Below are 27,171 nucleotides of genomic sequence, written 5' to 3'. Positions count from 1 at the left end.
TAGATGCTCACGAGAAGTTAGGGGAAAACACCAATCATGGTTATGGAGGGAAAGAGTTTCCGTTACAAAAGACACCCCAAAATGCTAAGCTATCTCCAAATGGTAACGATTCAAAGAAAGAAGCTAGCCAGCCTAAACCAGCTGAAATAGACCTGGTTTAGGAAGGAATCTCAGAAGGAATGGATATTCTTGATAAAATGGACCTTGAGGTGATTAATACAGTTCATAAATCTACCATCAATCAAAGGGAACCCAACATTTTCAAGAGTCTTGTATGTACAACTGACATTCTCTCTTTAAATCAAACAAATATTGTTGTTAAGTGAAAATATAACACTAGTTGAAAGAGAAAAGCGAGAGGAAGTTCCTCCTTAAAACTAGGAGAGGACAGTGGGGCCCCGCCCGCCTCGCCCCCACCACTGCGGGGAGATGGCCCCGTCTGTCGATGCGGGTGGTGGGGTAATTCGCCCTCATTCGGCGACCCTTATAGATGCGGGGGATGGATCGGGCTTGGCCTTAGTCTGCATGTTATATTTATATATATATATTTATATTTATATTTATATGTATAAAAAAGCTTATACATTAAACAAAACGACTTTGTTTTGTTTAATGCGTAAATTCACCCCTTTATCGACTCCCTTCTCTAGACTCCCTCAGCTCTCTCTCTCTCACTCTCCCTCTCTCTCTCTTTCTCACTCACTCACACACACACACACACACACACCTCTCTCTCACTCATCGTCGTCGCCTAAAGCCGTTGTCGTCTCCCTCACTGAGTGCTGATCTTTTTCCTATGTCTTCAGCTTGTAAGTAGCCCATGGACCCATTAATTTTTAGTTCTCGGATTGGACTATGGAGAATGAGATTCATGAATGGATTTGGAGGATGGAGTTGTGATTTGTGTGCTGTGGAGATATTTATGTGAATTTATGATGATGTTTATTATTTCATGAATTTGTGATGTTTTATTGTAAATCTAGAGGTTCAATTCAAACCCTAAATTAGAGGTTTCAAGAAACCTCTTGATGTTCATTGTTCATGATTGTATGTATGATTTTATGAAATTATGTTGTGAGTTTTGGAAAGTTACAGTCGGAGTTGGATAGGTACTTGGTGGCAGGGATGCACCCCTTCACATAGGGATATGATATATTGTCTTGGTGGAAGGTCAATGTCGTCAAGTATCCTATCCTTGGAGACATAACCTGCATTATTTTGGTCATCTTTATTATCACAGTAACCCCATAGTCGGCCTTTAGCACCAGAAGACACATATTGTCCAGAATTTATTGTCTCGCGGAGACATTGATTTGCATTTAAAATTGGATCAAAGGGAAGCCAATCCATATTCCAGATGTGGTAGACTTTGTGGAGACCGAGGAGGAGACGAGTGGTTCACAACTTGCATCTGGTGATTGCTCTTACCTTTGATACTGCTATAATATTACTTTTGTTTATAATATATTGTTGTAGTCTCACACCCTCACTTGCTCAAGTTTCAACCATAATTCCAAATTTTTAATGATCTAATCTACAATCCTTGATAGTCTCACTTGGTTTGTACTTGTAGCTTTATGTTTTTAACTTTTTTTATTTATGTTTTCTTATTTGTTTGTAATTCTAATTTGTTTTCTTATTAATGTTTCAGACTTTATAATCTCATAGTCTCACTTGCCCACCACCCCCAAATTCCAATCTTTGGACTCAAATTGCCAGATGCAATTTCTAATATTATAATATTATTGATTTCAACTATTTGGCAATTAGTAATATTTTCATATTAATTTGTATTATTGTAATAGCTTAGAATACTTAGATTTTTAAGTTTGATGCTTTAAACAACATTTATTTAATTTATGTTATATGTAAATTTTTTTTTTAAAAAAAAAATATATATATATATATATAGATTATTATTATTTTTTAAATCTGGGTCTAAAATGGACAAAAAAGAGTTTATGGGAAATGGTACCACCTGGATCCATTTGCCTTGGATGGGAGGCAGACGTACTAGGGGTCCAAATCCGGCCCCCATCACCCGGACGGGGAGCACTGCCTCGATCCCTGGGGGTCGGGGTGTGGGTAGCACCTCTACTTAAAACAAATTGGTATAATAAGTATAAGACTTTTGGATGAAAAATGAGATTCTAGGAAGTGGGAGAACAATGATTTTGTGATTGAAGATTTGGAAACACCATGTGCTAAAAAGCCCAAAAGTATGCTCTTACCTTAAAGGAGATTAAATTAGGATGATTTGAAGGTGTCTATTGTGCAGCTCCACCAGCAGCAATGATTTGGCTAAGTTGGAAATGTCGAGAGCTTAGGAACTTTCGGAAAATTCGAAAACTTCACCGTTTGGTAAGAACAAAGTTCTCAATTTTTGTTTTCCTCGTAGAAGCAAAATGTAAAAGGGGAAGGTGAAAAAAGTAAGGAACCGGTTGGTTTTGAACAGAGCTTTGTAGTGGACAACAATGGTTGGAGTGGAAGATTAGCATTTCTATGGAAGAGTTAGATGCAATTAGAATCAGAATCTTTCACACAAAGACGTATCTCTCTTATTGTTACAATACCTAAAAAACGGAACACAATGGCTTTTAACAGGCTTCTATGGTAGCCCATTGACTAATAAAAAGAAAAATAGTTGGAGGTTACTTTGAAGAATTTGACCATAAGATAATATGGACTCGCTATGCATGACAGATTTCAATGAGATTCTTCAACAAGTTAAGAAATATGGTGGAGCAGTTAGACCATATAGTCAAATGGAATGATTTAGAAAAGCAATTGAAGATTATGGTTTAAGTGGTTTGGATTTCTAATGGTCCAAATACACTTGGGGTAAGAAGGGAGTGATTTTACTAAAGAAAGATTAGATAGAGCATTGAGAAATTCTGGGTGGCACAATTTATATGCATTTACTAATGTGAGGAGACTAGCTATCCAAAGCCCTGACCACGATCCTTTATTTATAATAGCGAGTAATCATTTGGAAGAAGGAAGAAAGAGGCGGAGAATATACATTCCATTGGCACTTGGGTATGAATTCATAATTTCCACAAACTATTTTATGAACCCAAAGTTTTTAGGGAGAATGTGGATGCTTAAGGAATGAGATGAGATGAGAAATTTATAAATAGTAGTGAAATAGTTTGAACTATTGTGTTTTATTGGGTTTTGAAAAATGAGAGAAAATAAATTGAATAAAAATATTATAAAATTAAAATATTGTTAAAATATTATTTTTAATATTATTTTTATATTTGAAAAAATTGATTTATTTTTTGTGTTTTGTTTGGAAGTTTGAGAAAGTTGTAATGATCAAATAATTAATAGATAAAAAAGTTTGTGTTTGAGTGAAGTTTAGAAAGAAAATGAGATGAGATAAGATGAAATTTATTCCCAAACAAACCCTGTGTCTTTGATGAATTCGTACTCTTGTCGGCCTCTGTGAGGTTTGGATTCAAAACTTATTTCATCTCATTTAATCATTATAACTTTTAAAAATTTTCATATAAAATACAATAAACAAGTCAACTTTTTAAAATCTCAAAACAAAAATAATATTATAATAATATTTTATTTAACTTTTAACTTTTATCTCTTCTCATCTCAACTCACTATCTAAACCTCCACTTATTTCATCCCTTTTTATCACTTTTGCCCTGGATACATTTGACAGAGAGTTGGCCAATAAGGCTTTGATCTTCAAAACTATGGTCTCCTTGCTACACATCTTCTCAACCATAAACACCAACTGATATTAGAAGGTAAAACCCCCCACCATCATACCCACACGTGACGATCTTGAAGTTGAAACCACATGGACAGTTGAGACAACCAAGAAGGGGTTGAATAAAACCTGATACCCAGCATATTAGATAAAAACTTCCTTACATAAGCAGCATAACTATTATTACTTAGCAGATGATCAAGAGAATCTTCCCCATATTTCTTCACATCAGTTGCATTTAGATGCGAATAAACCATTGCTGAATTATAGTCTCAAATGATTTTTCATTTCAAGAAACTTATCCAAATGAAAGTAGAAATTTTTAGAGAGGATCTGAACCACACCCATGTATAAAAGTCTGTCCATCATTTCTCACCAGCTGCCAAGAAAACCTTGTTGAAAAGGAGCCATCTTAGCAGCAGTCCAGATTGGTATCTATTTTCCAGAAGTTATTATCACATGTTTAGATATCAATTGAGCAGGCAATGCCTCCCCAACTAACACTTGTACAGTTGAGAATTCCAATCAGTAGAATTCCACATCTCAATAACTAAATCGTCGGGTCTAATTATCCTCCACATTGTACCTCTCAAAACCTCTTTAATCAGACCAGAAAAGAATCTCCAAAAACTAGAATCAAACCAAGAAGAATACATGAGAAAAGGGCGAGAAACCAACAAGTGCTTGGCTCTAAAACACTCAGCTCACAGAGAAGAGTCATGCAGAACCTTTCATGCAACTTAATATGAAGAGCCTTTTCACTTCATTTAAATCCTTAATCCCCAAACCCCCTCCCTCAACTGATTTGCATATCTATTCCAAAGAAAAAATTAAAACCCAAAATAACAGCTGACCAATTCAGTGAATTCTCAAACAAACCTGCCATAGACATTCGCCTAATCTTCGCAGTGGAAGTGTTTTTATGCAATTTTTTCCCTGTAAAATAAAAGAAGTTCATCTGCTCTATGCTGCTCTTTATTGTAACCATCTGAACAAGCAAAGGCATTCTGGATAGGCATCATGCTATGGTTCGGTGAATTGAAAAAATAAATAAATAATCAAAAACTAGTACAATCCTGAAAATAATGAAAATTTTTGCACCAAAAGGTCAAACAGAATGCGTGGGAAATTAACAAAAAAATGTCGTTGGGCAGTATATCTCAATGCACACCATAGAGCATAACCAAATTGAACCAGCACCACAACATTATTGAGCAATACACAATCGCATAAAAAGGGCATTTATCAGGGAGCTAGATGCCTTTGTAATGCAACAGGATCAAAGAAAATATAATTGAAGTGGCAAAATTTCCACAGGTTATTCGCATTTAGCAAAAGTTCCCAATGAAACTAGTAGCGGAGGTATGCCAGCATATAAAGAAAGAATTAATCACAGAGCACAGCTTCAAGAGCAACGAATCAAAGTGGATTGAGTAAATTCAACAAGGTGTCATTATGATGAAGCCATCTACAATTATTTCAACCCATTATCTGCCTTGTACGCTCTCTATTATCTTTTCATCTCCAAAGATCTGATGTCCTCTTTGTATAGCTTCAAGAGTTCAGAAGCTTCCTCCTTGTGAGGCATGACAAACTTCCTCAGAAACGTCTCATCAGGGCATTCAAACAATGAAGTCATGCTAATATCCTTCTTCACCAAACCTTTGGCGAACAAAACTTGAACAACCAAACCCCTAGGAATCAATCGCTTTTCCAAGCTAAGAGAAACAAGAGCCGGGCGTTTGAAAACAACCGAAGGATCCAAACTCATCTTGTTGACAAAAAAATCCATTGCCCCCATAATCTTATCTTTAGAAGCCATCATGCACCATGGATGTCTTTTAAATGCCACAAAAACCTCATCCTCAGACCAACCCCATTTCTTGTAAACATCAACCTTGCTTTCCCATGTTGATTTTCTCATTGCTCGGAAAGCAACCACCGCAATAGCAAAATTCAACCTCAAAGGATTGAATCCCATTTCCTTTACTTCCTCTAAGATCTCTCTAAACCGAACTGGATTGACAATGAGAGATCTAGGGTTGTATTTAAGTAGAGTAAGAATATGACACTCAGGCACTCCGTTCTCTCTCAGTGTATTGATATTAGGCGCCACATAAGTTTCAAGATCAAATGCAAGCATACCCGGAAATCGTATTATTGCTTGAACGGTCTTGTCCTCAGACTGAAGCAAATCTTTAAAGAAATCAAAGGACGGGATAATTTGTTTTGCTAAGCTTCTTTTAAGAAGATGAGGGCACCCAGATAACATTTTGGCAAGGTCACGTCTTGAAATGCCTTTAGAGGCAAGGAATTCAATTTTGGGAAGAAGGGTTCTATTAGTATCAGACAAAAGCACCGTGGGGAGTCTTCTGACAAGTTTCGAGATCTGGGTTTCAGAGAATGCAAGGCTTTTGAAAAAGTTAATCACGAAGTCTGCTCTCTCTGGGGTTTCGAAGCTAACATATCTGGAAGCTGATACAGCAACTTTTGGGGACAATCCAAGTGCGTTTATGAGGTATGAGACTGTGAAAGGTTGTTGATCGGAAGTGCTTGAGATGTTGTATTTCAAAGATAAAGATGGGGGCTGCAGAAAACCCAGTTTGTATATTGGTAGGGGAGTTGCCTTAGCGTATCTCCCATTTCGTATGGTTTTGCAGAGAAAATAAAACATGGGTTTTGAAATTCAGGTAGTGAGAACAGAAACTCACCTATTCTTCAGAGGCAAATATCTTCTTTCGCTGAGTGAGCAAAATTTTCAATCTTCACCGGTGTAGGTGAGTCTGTAGTGAAACCATAACCCACGCATTATAATATTCTATTAGGTTGCAGACACTTAAATAGTTTTCTCACTATTCTTCTCACTTGTCTGAACGAATTTATTTTATTTTATTTAAATTTTAGCTGAACATTATTTTTTCTTAAGTTTTACTTATCTTTTCAAAATCTCATGTGTCTTAATTTAAGGGATTTTCTTTTTAAATAATTTTTTTATTTTTTCTTTATTATTTTTTCTACCTATTTCTCTGGACATCTTTAATTAATCATTTTGTGTTTATGGGAAAGAGAGAAAATGTTAATTTTTTTTTTCACATTTTCATGATTAGTTAATTATTTGTTGCACCCATATTTTCAATTTTTCATCTGTATTAAAATTTTTTTAAACTACTTATGTCTCTAAATGATAATATTTTCAAAATCAGTGTTTTCGTAACAATAATATTTAAAAAAAAATTATATTTTCACGAATGGTCAATAAAATTGGATAATCTCAGTGGTGAGATTGTTTTTTTCAACTTTCAACTATCAATATGAACATGAGAGAAAATGTATATGATTAGAAGAAGAATTTGTTTTATTGGTTAGAATAAAATATTTGCAAAAAATTATTTATAGATGAACAATAACTCCCCGTATCTAGGGAGCTACTGTTCAAATCGCAAAACTTTCCCCTATGATATTAGTCAGCCGAATGTAGAGGGGTTTGTTGTGCAAGACCACACACACTAACGATAAAAGTAAAAGTAAACACGATTAAGTACACGACATATAATATACGTGGTTTGGTAAATTGCCTACGTCCATAGAGTTGCAAAAATCTTATTAACTAGAGGATATTACAATCACTCAATCTCAACTCACACTCTTTAGGACTTTTTGCTCTCTCACACGATATGCACTTACTTAATAATTGTTATCTCAAAATATATTGAAAGTCATACAAAACAAGTCAAACATAACATATTTATAGTAAACGACACTGGAAACCCTAATGTGGCAAAAATTACATTCTTCGCTCGAGCGCTATGTTGAGCACGCCTCGAGCGAATAGGCAATGAACATTAGCTCAAGCGGGATGTCGAGTGTGACTCGTACGAATACTAGGATTTGTGTCTTGCTCGAGCCCACTGTTGAGCGCACCTCGAGTGAACTCACAGGTTGAGTTTCGCTCGAGTGCCATGTCAAGCGAACTCTCTGTCTCTTGATTTTTTGCTCACAGACCAGTCTCCACATGCACCCCAACAGGGTTTTTGTCAAAAACTTAAAACTTTTCCCTAAAATTTCGAGAAAGACATGGTATACTCAACTGGATGTGAATGCTCTTACGGACCGATAGAGGTCGTTTCTTCTGTCATTCTTTTAACGTCAAGTAATAATAAACTACAAATGATATTTGCAGTTCTAGAGTTGTGTCTGTCATAAATCGATTATGGAGTTGAGAATTCTGAAGGTGAGTAGTATGCAACAAGGAAGGGAAAAAATTATAGTTAAATTCGTTAAGCCTTTGTGAAGAATATAGCATTGTTTAGCCTTAAACGATGTCGTTTAATGTGAGGCTTTTGTGTAATAAGTGGAGTATTGCCGTTTAATACGTGATTTCTGTGTAATAAGTGGAACATTGTCGTTTAATACATGATTTCTATAAGTGAAACGATGTCGTTCATATATGTTAAACACTTGTGCGACATCGTATGGTCTATAAGGAATTTAGTTATCAAACAAGAAAGGAAATGAGGGAAAATATCTCGAAGTTCATTCAAGCTATTTTCTCTCTCTCACTTTCTCTTTCCCTCTCTAATTCTTGTTTTTTGGAGATTTACTATCTCGAATTTAGGCACTTGAAGAGGGCCCCTTACATTTGGTATCAGTTGTCATGGCGGTAGGGGTAGGCAGCGGGGGCCCGCCCCCCGCTACCCCAGCCTCGTCAGCCTCGCCCCACATAAAAGATACTAATAGGGGCGGGCTAACCCTAGTGGGGCCCTGCCCCGACCCCCGCTCTGCCCCCACTTCTATATTTATTATTTATATTAATAAATATATATTTATATTTTACAAATTATATATATAAATATATATTACAATTTGTTAGACTTGTTTACAAGAGTGTTAAACTTGTTTACAAGATTGTACATATATTGAATTGGCCACCTATGACAACCTTTATATAGGAGACCAATGCAATATAAGAGTCTTACTTGAACAATGTGGGGCTCACTATAATCCAATGCAATATTGTGAACAAGTCTAACAAATTTAAAAATTGATAACATATTTTTATGTTATCAGTTTTTAAATTATTGTTATATATTTTAATTTTAATTTAATATTTTAATTATATAATAATTTGGGTTTGGGTCTAAAAAAATATTTTTGGACCTAGAAATAATTTTTAGCTTGAATGGGACTGAAGTGGGTGAGGGGCGGGGCGGGGGGCCCTGCCCTTGCCTCCCTAGGGCAGGGTGTAAGGGTAAAAACATCACCCCCTATATATGCAGGGAAGGTGTGACCCTGCCCCTACATATGCGAGTATCACCCCTACATGGTGGAGGGTACTCGGTCCTTTGCATAGTTAATTGATTATTTGAATCATCTGTGACAACAATAAGAAAGACAACAGAAGCATATTGAAGATACAATTGCCACCTTGATACAACAGTAGGAGACTAGTCGTGCAAACAAAGAAAATAAGACAAAATATTTAATGATTTGTTGCAGCTCATTTCTAGAATTTTAGTAAGTGGAACAATGGGTAATGAGGTGGTGGGACATACAGGAAGAAATGGCATCAAGAATCATGCTTTTGTGAGGAATGGTGATGTCAATGAAGTTGTTAGTGAGATACACCAAAGGGAAACCTTTGACAGAGGATTTACTAAGGGAATTAAGTAGGAATTTTCAAGATTTGGTGGTAAGAATCCTTCAAGTTGGGTATACAAAGCAAACCAGTATTTCTTGTATCATCAAGTACCTCCAGGTCAAAGAATATTTATAGCCTTATTTCATATGGATGACGATGGTTTGATATGATTCCAGGATGTTAGTGAAGTAGGGGTTTTCCATACTTGGGAAGAATTTGTGCAGGCTATCCAGGTTAGATTTGGGTCATCTCCTTATAATGCTCTCACAAAGTTAAAACAGGTGGGTATAGTGACCACTTACAAAGCTAAGCTTGAAGTACTTTCTAATAGAATTAGAGGTATTTCTGAGAAGAATAAACTGAGTTATTTTTTAAGTGGTTTAAGAGATGAAATTCAATTGCCTATTAGGATGTTGAGTCCTACAAATCTAAATGATGCATTTGGATTTGCCAAAATTCAAGAGCAATATGTGTGAGTACAAAAAGGCCATGGGAGAGTGGATCTTTCAGTTCCACTCAACAAGGGTCAGGGTTGAATTTGAATAAGTTTGGCCAAACGAGTTCTATTTTAGGAACTCCTAAAACCCAACCTATGACAAATATTTCCTATCATAAGGTTATTGAAGCACAAATGTTAGAACGAAAGAGGAAGGGCCTTTGTTATTTCTTTGAGGAAAAATGGCACCAAGGGCATAAATGCATTAGGCCAAAGTTGCGCTTATTGGAGAGTATGGAGGTGTCTGATAGTACTGACCATGAATTGGATTATGAACAAGCAACAGAAGTGTTAGATGTTGAAGAAACTATGGAGATTGATTCAATCTCACTACAAGTTATTGTAGGTACACCAAGACCTAAAACAACGAGATTAGTGGGGCGGTTGAAAAACAAAAGGGTGGCAATCTTAGTAGATACTGGAAGTACTTCATAACTTTGTGGATACTGGAGTGGCAGCTCGACAACAAGGCTTCGGAGCCTCCACCGAACGACACGGAGAAGAAAGAAGGAAGAAGGAGGTGGAAGTGAAGGTGGTGGTGGCTTGATGTGGGTGAAATGCGTGGCTTAAGATCCGATTGGAGGAAAGGCTGGCGTCGGCAGCAAGTGGTACAAGAATAAGCTGGAAGAAAGAAAAAGAATGAAGAAGGAGTGCAGTGCGGCGCCAAAGAGAAAAGAGATGGAGCCCTAGACTCCATCAAAATGGCGCCATTTGAATTAAAAGGGGAGGGCTGGGTTCTAATTCGCACAAGCTGGGCCAAACACAGCACACACACACACGGCTGGATCATCACATGGGTTGGGTCTAACTTGCACACGGGTTGGGCTTATTTAAAACACACACACAGCCCAATTAAAGTAAATTACCACAACTACACACAAGCCCAACCAACAATTAAAAAAATAAAATAATAACATAAATAAAATATCACAAATAACATAATTAAAATAAATAACACGTTTTAAAACATACGGAAATATAAACACAAGTAAAATTAGAGATCTCACAGCTTATGAATGATGTATTCAGGCCTTTCTTATGGCACTTTGTCATTATTTTATTTGACGACGTCCTTGTTTACAACAAGGATTTGCAATCTCATTTGAGACATTTATATACTGTGTTACAAACCTTGGAGATGCATAACTTGTTTGCTAAGAAATCAAAATGTAAGTTTGTATGTTCTGAAATCGACTATTTGGGCCACTTGATATCTAAGAAAGGGGTGAGGGCTGGTCCTAAGAAGCTTGAGGTCCTGTTTGGGATTGCAGTAGGAGTCTTTAAAAGTGCTTAAATAGACTTAAAAGCTTTTTAATGAAAAAATTAGGTTATTTGGGTATTACATATAAAGCACTTTTAATCTCAAACGTACTTTTCCGAATAGTACAGAATGTAATTCGAATTTAAAAACAACTATCAATAGATGAAAATACCAATACAACTTTAAAATAATTACAAGTTTCAAACTTTCAAAAATAGGGTCATAATCTTTAGAAATTCAAATAATTGTCATTTCTACTTCAAAACATTTTTTTTAAATTTATTTCCAAACAAACATAATATGTTTGAAAGTGATTTAAATATATGATTACCAAACAATAAATAACTTTTTAATAGTAAAACTTATTACTCAAGTTATAAGCTATATTTCCTACCGCAATCCCAAACATGTACAAAGTCTAAGTTAAGCTCGTCAGTCCCTAAGAATTTCAAGTCATTGAGAGATTTCTTGGGGCTAACAGATTACTATAGGAAGTTTATTAAAGGCTATGAGAAGTTAGTTGATCCTTTGACTGCCTTGTTAAAAAATGCCTTATTGTGGATTGAAGAAGCAATTGAATCATTCAATCAACTTAAGATGGCGGTTACAAAGCCACCAGCGTTAACCCTACCAGACTTTTCTAAAGTCTTTTTGATTGGGTGTGATCCATGTGGGAGTGGAGTGGGGGTTGTTTTGATGCAGGATCAAAGACCCTTAGCTTTTCTCAGTCAAGCATTAAAAGGTAGAAACCTGCAATTATCCACTTATGAAAAATAATTACTAGCCTTGGTCATAACAATAAAGAAATGGAGACCCTATTTCCTTAGTGGTGCATTTATAGTAACTGATCATTAGAGTTTGAAGTATTCTCTAGAACAACAGGTTGGTACTCCTGCATAGCATAGATAGTTATCCAAATTGCTCAGGTATGAATTTTCCATGAATATAAAAAGGTAGTTGAAAATAAGGTTGTTGAAAATAAGGTGGTTGGTGCCTTGTTTAGGAGGGATGGCCTTGAAGGTTTTGTTTCCTTAGTAGTTATAACCTTTCCAACTCCCACTTGGTTGGAAGTGGGAGTTGGAGGTTGCATATTTTGAAGACCCAGTGGCACAGCAGCAACTCAGTTTGTTGCAAGATGGTTCACACTCTAGTTCCTCTTTCACGTTGAAGCATGGAGTATTGTTTAAGAAGGGCAAAATTTACATTCCCAACTGTACTAAGTTGAAGCTAAAAGTTTTACATTTTGTACATGCTTGCCCCTTGTAGGTCATTCTGGTTTTCATAAATCCCTATAGCGTGCAAAAGCTTACTTTTACTTGCCTTGTCTGAAAACTGAGGTAAAAAGGTTCATTAGAGAATGTGAAGTATGTCAGACGAGAGAAAAGTGGAAAACATCCACCCTACAAGTTTATTGCAACCACTGCCAATTCCACAAACCATTTGAACTGATATTTCGATAGATTTTGTGGAATGGTTACTTGTATCAAAGGGAAATTTTGTCACCATGGTGGTTGTGCACAGGTTATCCAAATATGCTCACTTCATGGCCCTAAACCATCACTTCACAACATCCAATGTAGCTTCTTTGTTTCTAAACAATGTTTTTTAAGTTTCATGGCATGCTTAAAAGTATTGTTTCAAATCGGGAGTCCACATCCACTAGCTCATTTTGGAAAGAGTTTTTTAAATTGTAAGGAGTGAATTTGTCCTATTCTTTTGCTTACCACCCTCAAAGTGACGGTCAAACTAAGGCAGTTAACAAATACTTGGAGCACTTTTTTGAGATTCTTTTTTTCCTGGTGACAAACTTAGATTCTAGTTTGATTGGTTGGCCTTGGCTAAATGTAGGGGAGAATTCGGTTCGGTCTTGTTGGTCCATAAGGGGTTTTTGGGATCGGATCGAAAGTTTCGATCTAACATTTCCCCACTCTGGACTGGACCGAATATCCTTATGGGCCGAACTAGACCGTTAGCCATCGGTCCGTTTGGTTGGGCCCAAAACCAAATGGGCAAGTTTCATGTTTTTCGGCTCAACTTATTTTTTAGACACGTTTCAGCCCGATAACATTTTATCCCACTTTTCAGCCCAATTAATATTTACCAATATGCAATATACCAATAAGTTAATAACATCCAAACTCTACATAAATGAAAATATATAAAATAAAAGGAAAAAATATACATTAAAATTATCCATATGGACCATATCCATCCAAAAAAGGTTATCAATCATACTAATAAAATTAGAAACAAAACATAGAGTAAAAGAAATTAAAAAAATCCCTAATTATCTAAAGTCCAAATAAAAGAAAAAACCTAAAAAAGTAAAGGCGACTGGCACATAAAAATTATTCGATCCTTGCATCTATCCATAATCAACTTACTTATAAAACAATATTACAAATTATAAATATTACAAATGACTGAATGGTAATAAAATAAAAATGACTGGATGACATTGAGGCCACAGGCCCAAAACTCAAACTCCAAGTCCACAACTCCAAGTCTCCACAAGTCACAAAAACGATTTTACTACAAAAACATAGCAAACAAATATCTTAGTTTACATTTTTTTCATGCTAACCAAAATAACTTGTATAGTAATATATTCTTCTCACGTCAATCATCTGCAATGGGTGTAGACATTGTATTCGATGTCTCCATAGAATTTTCAACCTCTACAACAAGTTTTATACATAAAAGATCAAACAAAACAAATTATATAAATTTACATGTCATATAAATCAATGAATCATGAAAAGATACATAAGGAAATTAATTTTTTACGTATTCATATCTAACTACTTCTCAAAATCCTCCACCTCATCCATTAAAGCCCTAAGGCTAATTGGAGTATAAGAAAAACGAAGTCAATTATGTGCACAAATGAGGCCCTTTACCATCATCAGAGAGAAACTACTTTGAAAAAAATCAAGCTATACTAAATGCAGATTCAGAAGCCATTGTAAATACCGGTATTGCAAAAACATCGCATGCAACTTTTGAAAGTACGTGGTGTCTAACGGAATTAGCTAGGTATGTATCTAGCTTTCAGAACGTCAAAATTTGCACTAAGTCCCTCACAGCTTTCAGCTAGGTATCTATTAGGGGTGAGCAAAATTTTTGATTTTCTAACTCTAGCCAAATTTCGACAATGCTCTTATTCCGACGGAGTCGGAGTTTGCAGAATTCGAAGTCAGAGTCAGAGTCAGAGTTAGAGTTACTCAGACTTCATTAGTTGGAGTTTGGAGTCGGATTCGGATTCGGAGCCCACATGGGCTTCAAACTCCGAACTCCGAACCCCGAACTCCGAAATTTATTTTTTAAAAAACATATAATCAAAACGATGTCGTTTCACTTTAAGAGAAATGACATCGTTTCACTCAAGCGGGTCCAAAACGCAGGGGGACGTTTTGGTCTAGTAACTAAATGCCTTTGTTCCGCCACTTCTAGTAGAATGACGTCGTTTCATGAATAAAGGGGTCCAAAACGTAGGAACCCCTTCTGCCCCCCTCACTTTCGCACAACAAACCTGCAACTCCATAGTCTCCCTTTGTCTCCACACCGTGCTTCACCTCCTTCAGTCCCTAGCCATCTACCATCACTTAAGGCCACCGCAAGCCACCTTCTGGAGTTCATCACAAATTGTAGGCCACTCAGCCACTCCATTTTTTGTAGAATTTTACTGTTCCAAAATTATTTAATTGTCACATTGTGGTTTTAAATTTGTGAAATGTGTTTGATTTGTTATTTGCATTTAATGATTTCGATTTTTAGGTTGTTAAATTTAGGAATTGAGGGATTTAAGTTTTGGAAAAATTGGGTGTTTTTGTTCTAGGTGACGTTCGCTCGTGTGTCAAGCGAACCTCACACAAATTGTTCGATCGAGCCTTCATTCTAGTGTTGCTCGAGTAACATCACACAGATTGTTCAATTGAGCCTTCGCTCGAATGTGGCTCGAGCGGACGTTCATTTTTTTATGTTTTATTTATTTTTAAAATGACAAACACAAATAGACACATATGTTTTTCCTTTTCAATGTGTTTCCAATTTGTGAATAATTTTCATAATATGTTAAGTGACAATTGTTTATTAATTATTTTAGATTATTTACTCAAATTATGGATGTAACACCATCTTGTCGTGATTCTCCACAAGAGGATGATGCACAGTGGTTGGCGTTATCAATAGGCATTTCGGGCCATAGGCCCCCATCTAGAGCAAATATCTCTTGTGCAAGTAGTCGAGTCCCAATAGATTTAGAAGATGTTGATATGCTTAATGATGAGGAGGAGTTGATGAATGTTGAGGTCGATCCACCAGTATGACCTAGTAAAAAAAGGTTTGAATATGAGAACATTTCATCAAAGTTCTTGGTGATCGTGAGAACCCGCAGGCTCGATGCCGCTACTGTGGGCAACTATGCAGGTGTCATTCGAAGAAGCAAGGCACTTCAATATTAATAACACATCTCACAGGCTACCAATGGTATAAGATAGACAAAGGGCTAGTGGCAATTGATTAGATGAAACTAAGTTACGAGACTTCTACGGCCACTGATGGCACATAAATTAGTTTATCAATACCTTAATATAATGAGAAGATGTTGATGGATTTTCTTGCAGAGATGATCACCACTGATGAGATTTCTTTTACCACGGTTAACAAGATAGTCTTCCGCAAATTTGTACACACTTTAAAGCCACGATTTCTCATGCATTCACAGTATAATGTGATGCGCGATTATTTAAAGAGGCATGCCAAGGAGAATGCAGCAATGAAGTAAATGTTTGTCTTCACTGGCCAAAGAATATCATTTACGATTGATACATGGACCCCCATACAGAATATGGGCTACATGAACCCACTTTATTGACAATGAGTGGATGTTACAGAAGTAGATTATCGGCTTCAAAGGAATTGTTAATCATAATGATTCATCCATTGGCAATGAGATGAATGACTGTATAAAGGATTGTGGGCTGAGAAAAGTACTTTGTATCACGGTTGACAATGCAGTGCGAATGAACTGCTATTGATTAGTTCAGGTGGAATACAAAAGTAAATGAGGATATCATTCGTAAGAACCAATTTATCCATGATCAATGTTGTGCCTGAATCATCAACCTCATAGTTTCTGAGGGGTTCAAGGAGGTTGATGATTCTATTATTAAAGTTTGGAACCTTGTGAGATATGTGAGAGCTTTTCCCTAACAGCTACTCCAATTTAAGGTAATAGTTGAACAACTTGAGATCCTATCTTCTAGTATGTTGCAACTGGACGTTCCGACTCGATGAAACTCTACATACATAATGTTGGATGTAAAGCAGATGTACCAAACAACGTTCAAGTGGATGAGGGCATAAGTTATGTTTTGCTGGAGTCAATTAGGGGGAGAAGGGGTTCGATATGCCGAACACAGTTGATTGGGCCAATGTCAGATATTTTGTTCAATTCTTGAAGTTATTTTATGACATAGCTTTGCGGATATCTGGGACAAAATGTCCTACTATGAACATGTACTTCGAGTAGCTTTGGAGCTTTATGACCACTTGCAATAGAATTATGCTGACCACTAGTTTGTTGAATGCAATGACTATGAGGATGAAATACAAATATAATAAAGGGTTAATTACACTTTGCCCCCTTGGACTTTCACTCAATTCACAATGTGCCTTTGAAACTACTAATTGCATCAAAGTGGACTCTCGAATTTTTCAAACTTCTCAATCCCCTCTTTCGTCTACCAGTAGCATTAAATCTAATGAAAATTCACTACACGTGCTGCTTATGTGCATAACATTCACTGTAAAGATGTAATATTCATCTAATTTATTATCATTGACCATATAAAATATAAATAGTATATGCTATCAATTAATAATAAATCATAAATTATTAAATAATTTTTTTATTAATTTATATATGGTTAATGAATATCAAATAATTTCATTATGTACATAGATTATTTATACTTGCTTGCAACTTAGGTATAAAATAATTTTATATATGGTTAATGATTACTGATTTATTATTAATTGATAGTATGTATTATTTTATATTTTACATGGTCAATGATAATAAAATAGATAAAAATTACATCTTTGCAGTGAATTTTTGTTAGATTTAACATTGCTGGTAGACGAAAGGGGGGATTTGAGAAGTTTTGAAAGTTCGAGAGTCCACTTTGATGCAATTAGTAGTTTTGGAGACATATTGTGAATTGAGTAAAAATTCACAGGAGCAAAGTGTAATTAACCCTATAATAAATATTGGGGAGACGTGGAGAAGAGAAATATATTATTATTTGTGGTTGCAATCCTTGATCCCCGATATAAGTTGGCAATTGTAGAAGATTGGATTAGGGATGTCCACGGTGATGATGACGCTGATCAGTTTATTAGATTGCTTAAATATGATATTGATGATTTATATAACTATTACAACAACAGTGGTCAGTTTTCAACCGAAGGTGGTAGCTCGTCACGCCTGATTGGCTCGACATTTTCCTAGGATGACGCACATGGACAAAGTTCAAATTTATTACAGTTACGACGGTATCATCGAAATCGTGCATCGAGAAATATTATGCAATATAAGTTTGAGGTTGGGTATTACTTTATAGAAGGTGTCGAGGTACCTAGTGATACATTCCAGATTTTAACTTGGTGGAAGGTGAATTCTGGCAAGTTCATTCATATCACCATGGTTGCCTCTGAGTCAGTGTTTAGTGTCGGAGGTCGTGTCTTGGATGCTTATCAGAGTTCATTGTCACTGACCACCGTCTAGGCCCTCGTTTGCACACAGAATTGGTTAAGTTCAACTCTTATTGGAGTAAATATTGTTGATACCGAGAGCTATAGGCTTGATTCAGGTAACTTTATAGTTTTAAATGATTTTTTACATAATTTTAATGTTTTTATTATTTAATATATAATTTATATGATTTTGTAGACCTAATTGTGAACCCTAGACTAATTGTGGATGACTGAGACGGACGTTCTGTGGGATGGCCCTTTTATTAGTGAGAAACTCAATACCATGATTACTATCATACAAAACTCGTTAGAGTTAGAGATGGAGGTCATAATGTGTCATATTTTATATCATATATCACTTAACTGATGGTTTCGAAGTCTATAGTTAAATGACTAAAAAAAATATAGTGCATTTGATAAATAAAATTCCATGCAGGAAAATTGAAAATCACTATCAAGTCATCAACTCAAATGCATGGGCTGTCAAGATTAATGCGGGAGATTGTGGCTATTTCATATTTGAATGAAATCTATGATATTATTAATATTTTGGTGCTATAAGTTTAAATTTATTACAATTTGTAGTTTTAAATTTAAATTTATCATTTGTGATTTGTAGGTTGATTTAGTCATTGTATTTAAATTTTAACTTTTTAACTTATTTTTGAAAGTATTTTAGATTTTGTTAATTATTTTTTTACATATATATTTTTTTTATAAATATTTTCTAAACAATGGTGGACCAATCTTAATTTTAGATTGGGCCTTGGATATTGAGTCTTGGGCCCAGTTGTGGGGAAGCCACTTCTACTCTAATTGGAGCTAGAGCTCCAAACTCCTATCGGAGTCAGAGCAGCTTTTGACCTCTGACCCTAGAAAACAATGGCATAACATTGATTACTATTGTATTAACATAATTCACTTAGAAAATACACTATACATGCTTAATATGGCATATGTTTTGTTAAAAAAAAAATATCCAATAAAAAAATAAACAATCTGATTCGGTGGATATTAATTTGCAGTGGCATTTTAATTTGTTAAAGAAAAGAAATGTAAAGTGGGGGGATTTCGTACCTTAGATGCAACGACAACATGCAGAGGGGCTGGGAATTAAGAGATGTTGATCGATCTTTCTATGAAATTAGGGTTGTAAGAAATAGATGGAAAGAGAGAAAGGTTGAGATTAGGCAAGAACATGGCTAAAAATCGCGATTAAATCACTTGAGTGAGGATTTTGGTTTCCTAAATCACTTGAGTTTTTTGGATTTTTTTTCAAGGAACATATGCGAGATAAGGATTTTGTACCTTAAATACAGTGGCAGCATGCGGTGGAGCAGCTGTGAGTTGTGGCGGGCACACGAAAATTTCTAGGGTTTATGAATTATCAAGTACATGACAAATACAGAGGGACTTGGGAAAATGAGAGAGTGAGAGAGAATGTGGCCAATACATCAAAGAACTTGTGTTGAAACGACAACGTTTGGCTTCAAAATAAAGCTAAACGGCGCCATTTAGATCCTATTTCACTCTAAATGGTGTTGGACCTTTGTTTGTTTCATCTTTTTCTCTTTTACAAGTAAATTAACAAAAAAATATATTTAAATTACTAAAATTAAAATGAAGTGAATTCTTAATATGGATTATGTAACTAACTCATTAAAAAATATTTAATTATAATTATATTTATGATGTTAATAGTTACTAACTTAAACTTTAATATTCATAATTATTAATGATGGCCTATATTAAAAATTAAAATCCAACATTTTAATAATTTCATTGTCCATAGATTATTCATGCTTGCTTGCAACTTAGGTATCTTTAAAAAAATTACGTAATTCCTTTAATTTAAGTGTAAAAAGTAGATTATGTATGAATGTATCTAGATATAATAACATATATTATTATATGATTTATGATATATTGTTAATTGATAGTATATATTATTTAACATTTTATATGTTCAATGATTATAAATTAGATGAAAATTACAAAATTAACTTATACATTACTATATAAGATAATATGTAATATATATCTCCTATATCTTTAAAGAGGCTATCCTCGGGTGAACAGTAACATCAACAGTAATGAACAGTAACATCCTCGGGGTGAACAGTAACATCAACAGTAATGAATAGTTTTTTTTTACATCTTTTATTCCGCATAGCCTATCCGCATATAATAGTGTTTTTTTTTACACATTTTATTCAGCATAGCCTATCCTCGTATGAACAGTAATAAATAATATTTTTTTAACACTTTTTATTCCACATATACTCCTATGTAATTGACTAAGTAATATAAATAGTAATAAATAGTGTTTTTTTTTACACTTTTTATTCCGCATATACCCCTATGTAACTGACTATTATTACAATTGTGCCCTTTTAAGTTTTCAGTTTTACAAAAAAGTACATAAATAGCTTACAATAATTACAAAAATTTCCATTAAAAATTATTTTTCGTGTAGTATTTTCTAAAGGTTTTGAACTATTTTAATGTATTAACAAAAATGACCCTAACTAGATATTTTTATTCTCTTAAAAATGTTCAGTAACATTTCATCATTTATTTAATGATGAAAAATTAGTATTTTATAAATTAAAGTTGATTTTAAGTGTATGATATAATATTTATATTTTAATTATCTATTTTATGTTAGGTTAAATCAATATTTAAACTTCTACCGTTATATTAAATCTAAAGAATCAAGATGAAGGGTTGGGATTTAAAACCCCAAACCCAACTTTTTTCCCAACTTTTCCTTTCTCTCTCTTTGCAAAAGCATACAATAGTAACGATTTATGAATTAAATAAAAGCTCTTTAAAAGCATATTCTAAACAACACCTAATTAAAAATACCATTATTTATATAAATGAGCCAATATACAAAATCACCATTCAATTGACAAGCTCATGAGAGTTGCATATTTAAAATCACCAACCTTATAAACACAATTTTTTACTTAAATATTATCAAGTTTATAAGCAATAATAATAATAATAATAATTGTGACAACACTGAAAACTAATCTAGTTGCTGCACAAGAGAGAATGAAACTATAATATGACATACACAAGACATAAAGGAAATTTGTAGAGGGTGATCGGGTGTATCTAAGGCTTCCAATCTTATAGGCAATAGTCTTTGGTAGTCAAACATGATTTGAAGCTTTGTCTAAGGTCTTTTTGGTCATTTTCAGATAAACATAATTGATAAAGTGGCTTACATTCTTGATCTTCCCCCCACACCCAACTTCATCTAGTTTTCCAACTTGATCCAGTTTTCCATATTTCTTGTTTAAAGAAAAAATTGGGCTAACATGTATCACTACTATCCACTCTTCTACCAATTATTATTCATGGGGAGCTTATGCCTAAACCTGAAGAGACTACATTGCTGTAGTAGTAAAGTGAACAATAAAGTTGTGGTCAAGATGCTTATGCAGTGGTAGGGTGCGAGGGTGGATGATGCTACTTGCGAATCCTATTGGAAACTCCGTCATCGATTCCCTCACCTTGTGGGCTAAATGCTTTAAAGGGGAGGGTTATGTCATGGATCAATAATGGAGTTGAGGATATTGAAGGTGAGCAGTAAGACAACAAGGAAGAGAAGAAATGACATTTAAATTCGTTAAGTCTTTTTGCAGAATACAATGTTGTTTAGCCTTAGAATAAACCGTGTCATTTAATATGAGATTTTTGTGTAATAAGTGGAACGTTGTCGTTTAATACGTGATTTGTATAAGTTGAATGATATCGTTCATATATGCTAAACAAGGAAGGAAATGAGGGAAAACAATTCCGAAGTTCATTCAAGCGATTTCCTCTCTCTTTCTTGTTCTTTTGTTTTCTCTCTCTTTCTCTTTCTCTCTCTAATTCTTGTTTTTTGGAGATTGACTATCTCGAATTCAGTCACTTGAAGAGGGCCCCTTATAGTGCCATACGCATTTTTTTAAAATAGATAAATATGAGACCTGTATGAAAAAAATTAATTTTTTAATGACAAACCTCACAATTTTTTAAAGGGAGTGTGTAAGTTTTGCACACTTTAGAACTGTGCGTGAAACTTGAATACCCTAAAAGCTTATCTAATATTCTAGCATTACTTCCAAACACAGTATAGAGATCCGATATTTGACTGAAGAAAGAATTGGATTAAGTTTCATTACGTTTTACGAGTGAATATTTTTTTAATAATTAGTTAGTTTTTTTTTTCACCTCTAACTCGATGCTTCTCAAATCATGTAGTTTTAGGTTGAACTTTTTCAATTTCATATGACCAAATGAAGATATCCACTATGATACTAAGAAGTATAGGGTCATCCCCTATTGCCATACCTACTTTTCATTGTCAAGGAAACTTTCTTGGTGCTATTTGAATAATGTGATGGATAAAAATCCATTTTTATTGGAAATATTTTCAAAATAATATATATTTTATTTATTATTAAAATTATTTTTCGGTATTATTTTGGAAGTTATGAATTACGTTGAAAAGAAAGAATTTATAAAAAGTTTATAAGCTATGAATTACGCTTATAATAAATTGGGTCTACATAAAGACACTAAACAGTCATGGCTCAATGGTATGGGAATATAGCAATAGTGGCTAGTACAGCTGACAGCTTATTCATCTCCACACTCCACAACTTTTTCTTTCTATTTTCATAGGGTGTGGGTGTGGGGTAGTGAATAGTGATTGATGAAAAGATTAATTCTTTTTGTCTTTTTGTGATTTAGAATACTACATGCAAGAATTTTCAATATATGATTTAGAGCTTGAGCAATGCAATGATCAACAGGTATGAATGCTTAAAAATGATGGATTCTTCTCTCTTAAATCTGCTTGTTAAGTTCATAGGAAATCTGCATGTCATACAAGTTCATGAGGCCGTCAATTGTAAAGTTTTCGTATGATTATTTGAGCTCAATACTATATTAAAGCCTAATACGCTTAGCATATTATAAGATGCAGTGCAGATTGTAAGAAAGGGAAATAATGCAGGAAAAGGGTGTTGATTCCTACCCCTTTCAATGAAAATTTCAGTCAGTGTCCCATCTGCATATTCTCGAAGCTCCTGCTTGCTCAATGTTCCATTCATATCTTTATCAAGGGCAAGAAACATGTCTGCACACAAGAATGAGGGTGCAGTTAGCCACACGATTCCAACGGTGCATGAGGAAAAGGTCGTAGGTGCCTCCGATGCGCGCAACTGCATGGGATTTACCTGCCAACTATTATCTGCATGCCGTGCATCTTAATTCGCTTTTATATTTAGTCACATGTAATAAAAGAAAATGAAAAGAAATTAAGGGCGCATGTGTGCATATAAATTAAGTACGTCGATAACATAAAAGTGAAGAATTACGGCCTGACTTAATAGATCGAGCTTACCCTTTGTAGAACTTAATTCATGGGCCGAACTTCCTTTTTAAAAAGAACAAAATAATAATAATAATAACAAAAATAAAAAAACTTAATTGTGCCGAACTTAGCTCGAGTTAGGATCATGAGATATAATGTGGAGGCCGTTATCATTAAAAATGATTTTCCTTTAGACTTTAAATTTGTCCAATTTTAAGGGAGCATGCTCTATGATGGATGTACAGATCATTTACTTCCATGAAAATCTAATTAGGGTTGTTTGGAAATTGAGATGGTTTCATCTTATCTTAAAATTTCTCATTTTATTTCATTCTCAAACATCACTCAAATACAAACATTTTTTAATTTTTAATTTTTAACTTCTTCATTTAATCATTACAACTTCTCAAACTTCCAACCAAAATACCAAAAATAATTCAACTTTTTCAAATCCTAAAACAAAAAAATTTAAAAAATTATGTTATAACAATATTTTAACTCTATAATATTTTTATTCAATATTTTTTTTTTCAAAACCAAATAAAACATTTTAATACAAATCATTTCACTACTATTCTCAAATAATTTCACTAATATTCACAATTTCTCATCTCATCTCATTCCTCAAGCATGCCCTATATATATAATTAAAAGCAGATCCAAAAAAATTATGGTCCTTTCTTTCTCTAAAAGGTAAGGTGAATCTCCTATGCCGAGGCAAAGATCTTTTGTTTCTTAGGCAATAGTCTATAGAGGTGATAGGTTGGAGGAAGAATTATCCAAACTGTGAGAAAGATTTAGGCCTGGTTTAGATAGTGAGTTGAAATGAGATGAAAGTTGATTAAAATATTGTTAGAATATTACTTTTTAATATTATTTTTACTTTGAGATTTGAAAAAATTGAATTATTTATTGTATTTTGTTTGAAAGTTTAGAAAATTTATAATAATTAGATTAGATGAATTGAGATGGTTTAACTATCCAAACCAGGTTTCAAAGTAACAAAAGAAGATAAACAAGAGCTCTTTCCACCAGAAGAAGTTCTCAATGAGTTAATAACAAAAGGGAGATTATGTCTTTTAGCGTTAATTATAGCCGACAAAGGGGGTGAACATAAAAGCATTTAGATTAACGATATCAAATATTTGGAAACCAGAATGATGGATTGCTTTCAAAGAAGTTGAGGAGAACATATTTCTTATGCAATTTCAGAAGGAATCAAACAAGAAAAAAGTGTTGCATGGAAGGTTATGGTTGTTTGATAGATTCCTTGTAAGTTGTAAGCCTTCGAGACTTTGAAGGCAACACACCACCAAATGACATCACTTTTCTCCAAGGACATTTCTTGGTTCAATTACACAACATACCCTTGGCTGGAATGACTAAAGAGATTAGTGAACAAATAGGCTCTACAATTGGTAAAGTAATGATAGTGGATTCTAATAGGAAAGGCTTCGGGTGGGACAAATTCTTAAGAATTAGAGTGGACATTGACATTACAAACCCTTTTGCACGAGGTAGGCTATTAAAAATTGGAGAAAAGAAATTGTGGATCGGTTTGAAGTGTGAGCATTTGCCAAACTTTTGCTTTCACTATGGAGTCCTAAAGCATAAGGAGAGAGCGTGCTCAAAGATGAATCAAGGAAAGCAAATGGTAGAGGAAGTGCATACACAATATAGCCCATGGTTGCGAGCACTTTCAATAAGTTCCAGTGCCAATGGTATGAGAAAGTATGGTGGGAGGCTGGAAATAGCTCAAACCAACTTTCGACAATAGAGCAACACCGATGAGGAGGAGAGTAGTGGTTCTGAAAAAGGTAAGAAAATTCAAGAGAATAGAGTTGAGGCACATTCAAAGGCAAATTTGGTAGCGTTAGAATCTTATGGTATTGTAGATGCTCACGAGAAGTTAGGGGAAAACACCAATCATGGTTGTAGAGGGAAAGAGTTTTCATTACAAAAGACACCCCCGAGCTCGTTAACAATTCAAAGAAGGAAGCTAGCCAACCCAAACCAGTTGGAATAGACCTGGTTCAAGAAGGAATCTTAGAAGGAATGGATATTCTTGATAAAATGGACCTCAAGGTGATTGATATAGTTCATAAATCTACCATCAATCAAAGGGAACCCAACATTCTCAACAGTCTTGTAAGTACAATTGACATTCTCTCTTTAAATCCAACAAATATTGTTATTAAGTAAAAATTTAATACTAGTTGGAAGAGAAAAGCGAGAGGAAGTTCCTCCTTAAAACTAGGAAAGGGCAGCGAGGCCACGCCTCCTCCTCTGCCATGGCGGAGCGGTGGCCCTGTCCATCGGGCTTGCAAGTGCGGGGAATGGACCGGGCTTGGCCCTAGTCTGCATGTTATATATAATTATATATATATATATATATGTATGTATAAAAAAGCTTATACATTAAATAAAATGACGTCATTTTGTTTAATGCGTAAATTCACCCCCTTTATTAACTCCCTTCTCTCAGACTCCCTCAGCTCTGTCTTTGTCTCTGTCTCTCTGTCTCTCTCTCTCTCTCTCCACGACCCACATAGACCTCTCTCTTACTCGTTGCCCTTGCCTAGAACTATCGTCGTCTCCTTCATCGAGTTTGTGTCTCTCTCCTACGTCTTCAGCTTGTAAGTAGCCCAAGGACCCATTAATTTTTAGTTCTCAAATTGGACTATGGAGAATGGGATTCATGAATGGATTTAGAGGATGGGATTGTGATTTGTGTGCTGTGGAGATATTTGTGTAAATTTGTATGATGTTAATTGTTTCGTGAATTTGTGATGTTATATTGTAAATCTAGGGGTTCATTTCGAAATCCTAAATTAGATTGAAATCCTAAATTAGTTTAGAGACTTCAAAATTGAAACCCCAAACTGTTAGGATTTTCAAAATTGAAACCCAAAATTGTTAAGGGTTTCAATTTTGAAACCCCTAATTTAGTTTAACAATATGTTTTTGGGAGTTTCAATCAAATTTAATTTTGAAACCCCAAATCTTTTGGGAATTTCAATATTGAAACTCTTTGATGTTTATTGTTCATGACTGTATGTATGATTTTATGAAATTGTGTTGTGATTTCTGGATAGTCACAGTTGGAGTTGGATAGGTACTTGGTAGTAGAGATGCACCATTTCACATAGGGATATGATATATTATCTTGGTGGAAGGTCAATGCCGTCAAGTATCACATCGTTGGAGACATAGCCTACAATATTTTGGTCATCCTTATTACTACAGTAGCCCCAAAGTCGGCCTTTATCATCGGGAGACGCATATTGGATCCATTCCGGAGTTTACCATCTCCTACTACTGTGGAGGCATTGATTTGTACTCAAAATTAGATCAAAGGGAAGTCAATCCATATTCCAGATGTGGTAGACTTTGTGTAGGAGGAGACGAGTGGTTCATAACTTGCATTTGATAACCGATCTTACCTTTGATATTACTATAATATTACTTTTGCTTATAATATAATGGTGTAGTCTCACACCCTCACTTGCCCTAAGTTTCAATTCTAATCCCAAATTTTTAATGATCTAATATGAAATCCTTGATAGTCTCATTTGGTTTGTACTTGTAGCTTTATGTTTTTAACTTTTTTTTACATATGTATATATTATTATATTGTTTGTAATTCTAATTTGCCTATTAATGTTTCAAATTTTATAATCTCACAGTCTCATTTGCCCACAACCCCCAAATTCCAATCTCCAAACCCGAAGTCATCTTGTTTGTCAAATTGCCAGCTGCAATTTCTAATATTGTAATATTATTGATTTCAACCATTTGACAATTAGTAATATTTTTATATTAATTTTCATTATTGTAATAGCTTAAAATACCTAAATTTTTATGTTTTATGCTTTAAACAAACTTTATTTAATTTTATGTTATATGTAAA

The 27,171-nt window shown here is 34.6% G+C and overlaps 1 protein-coding gene across 1 annotated transcript; it reads right to left on the bottom strand.

The window, feature by feature from the left end:
- Positions 1-5,243: 5,243 nt before the first annotated feature.
- On the bottom strand, positions 5,244-6,407 carry LOC121247378 (transcription termination factor MTERF6, chloroplastic/mitochondrial-like). Its single transcript, XM_041145741.1, has one exon. It carries the CDS (start codon positions 6,405-6,407, stop codon positions 5,244-5,246), a length of 1,164 nt encoding a protein of 387 aa, XP_041001675.1.
- Between the last annotated feature and the right edge of the window lie 20,764 nt (positions 6,408-27,171).

The sequence above is a fragment of the Juglans microcarpa x Juglans regia genome, chromosome 1S, assembly GCF_004785595.1.
Source record: "Juglans microcarpa x Juglans regia isolate MS1-56 chromosome 1S, Jm3101_v1.0, whole genome shotgun sequence".
Lineage (NCBI taxonomy): Eukaryota > Viridiplantae > Streptophyta > Magnoliopsida > Fagales > Juglandaceae > Juglans > Juglans microcarpa x Juglans regia.
The sequence above is the reverse complement of the archived record's forward strand: the minus strand, read 5'-3'. Positions and strand labels throughout refer to the sequence as shown.

What these genes read in the sequence shown, in the direction of transcription:
- LOC121247378 (XM_041145741.1), bottom strand. Translation starts at nt 6,407, where the DNA reads ATGTTTTATTTTCTCTGCAAAACCATACGAAATGGGAGATACGCTAAG.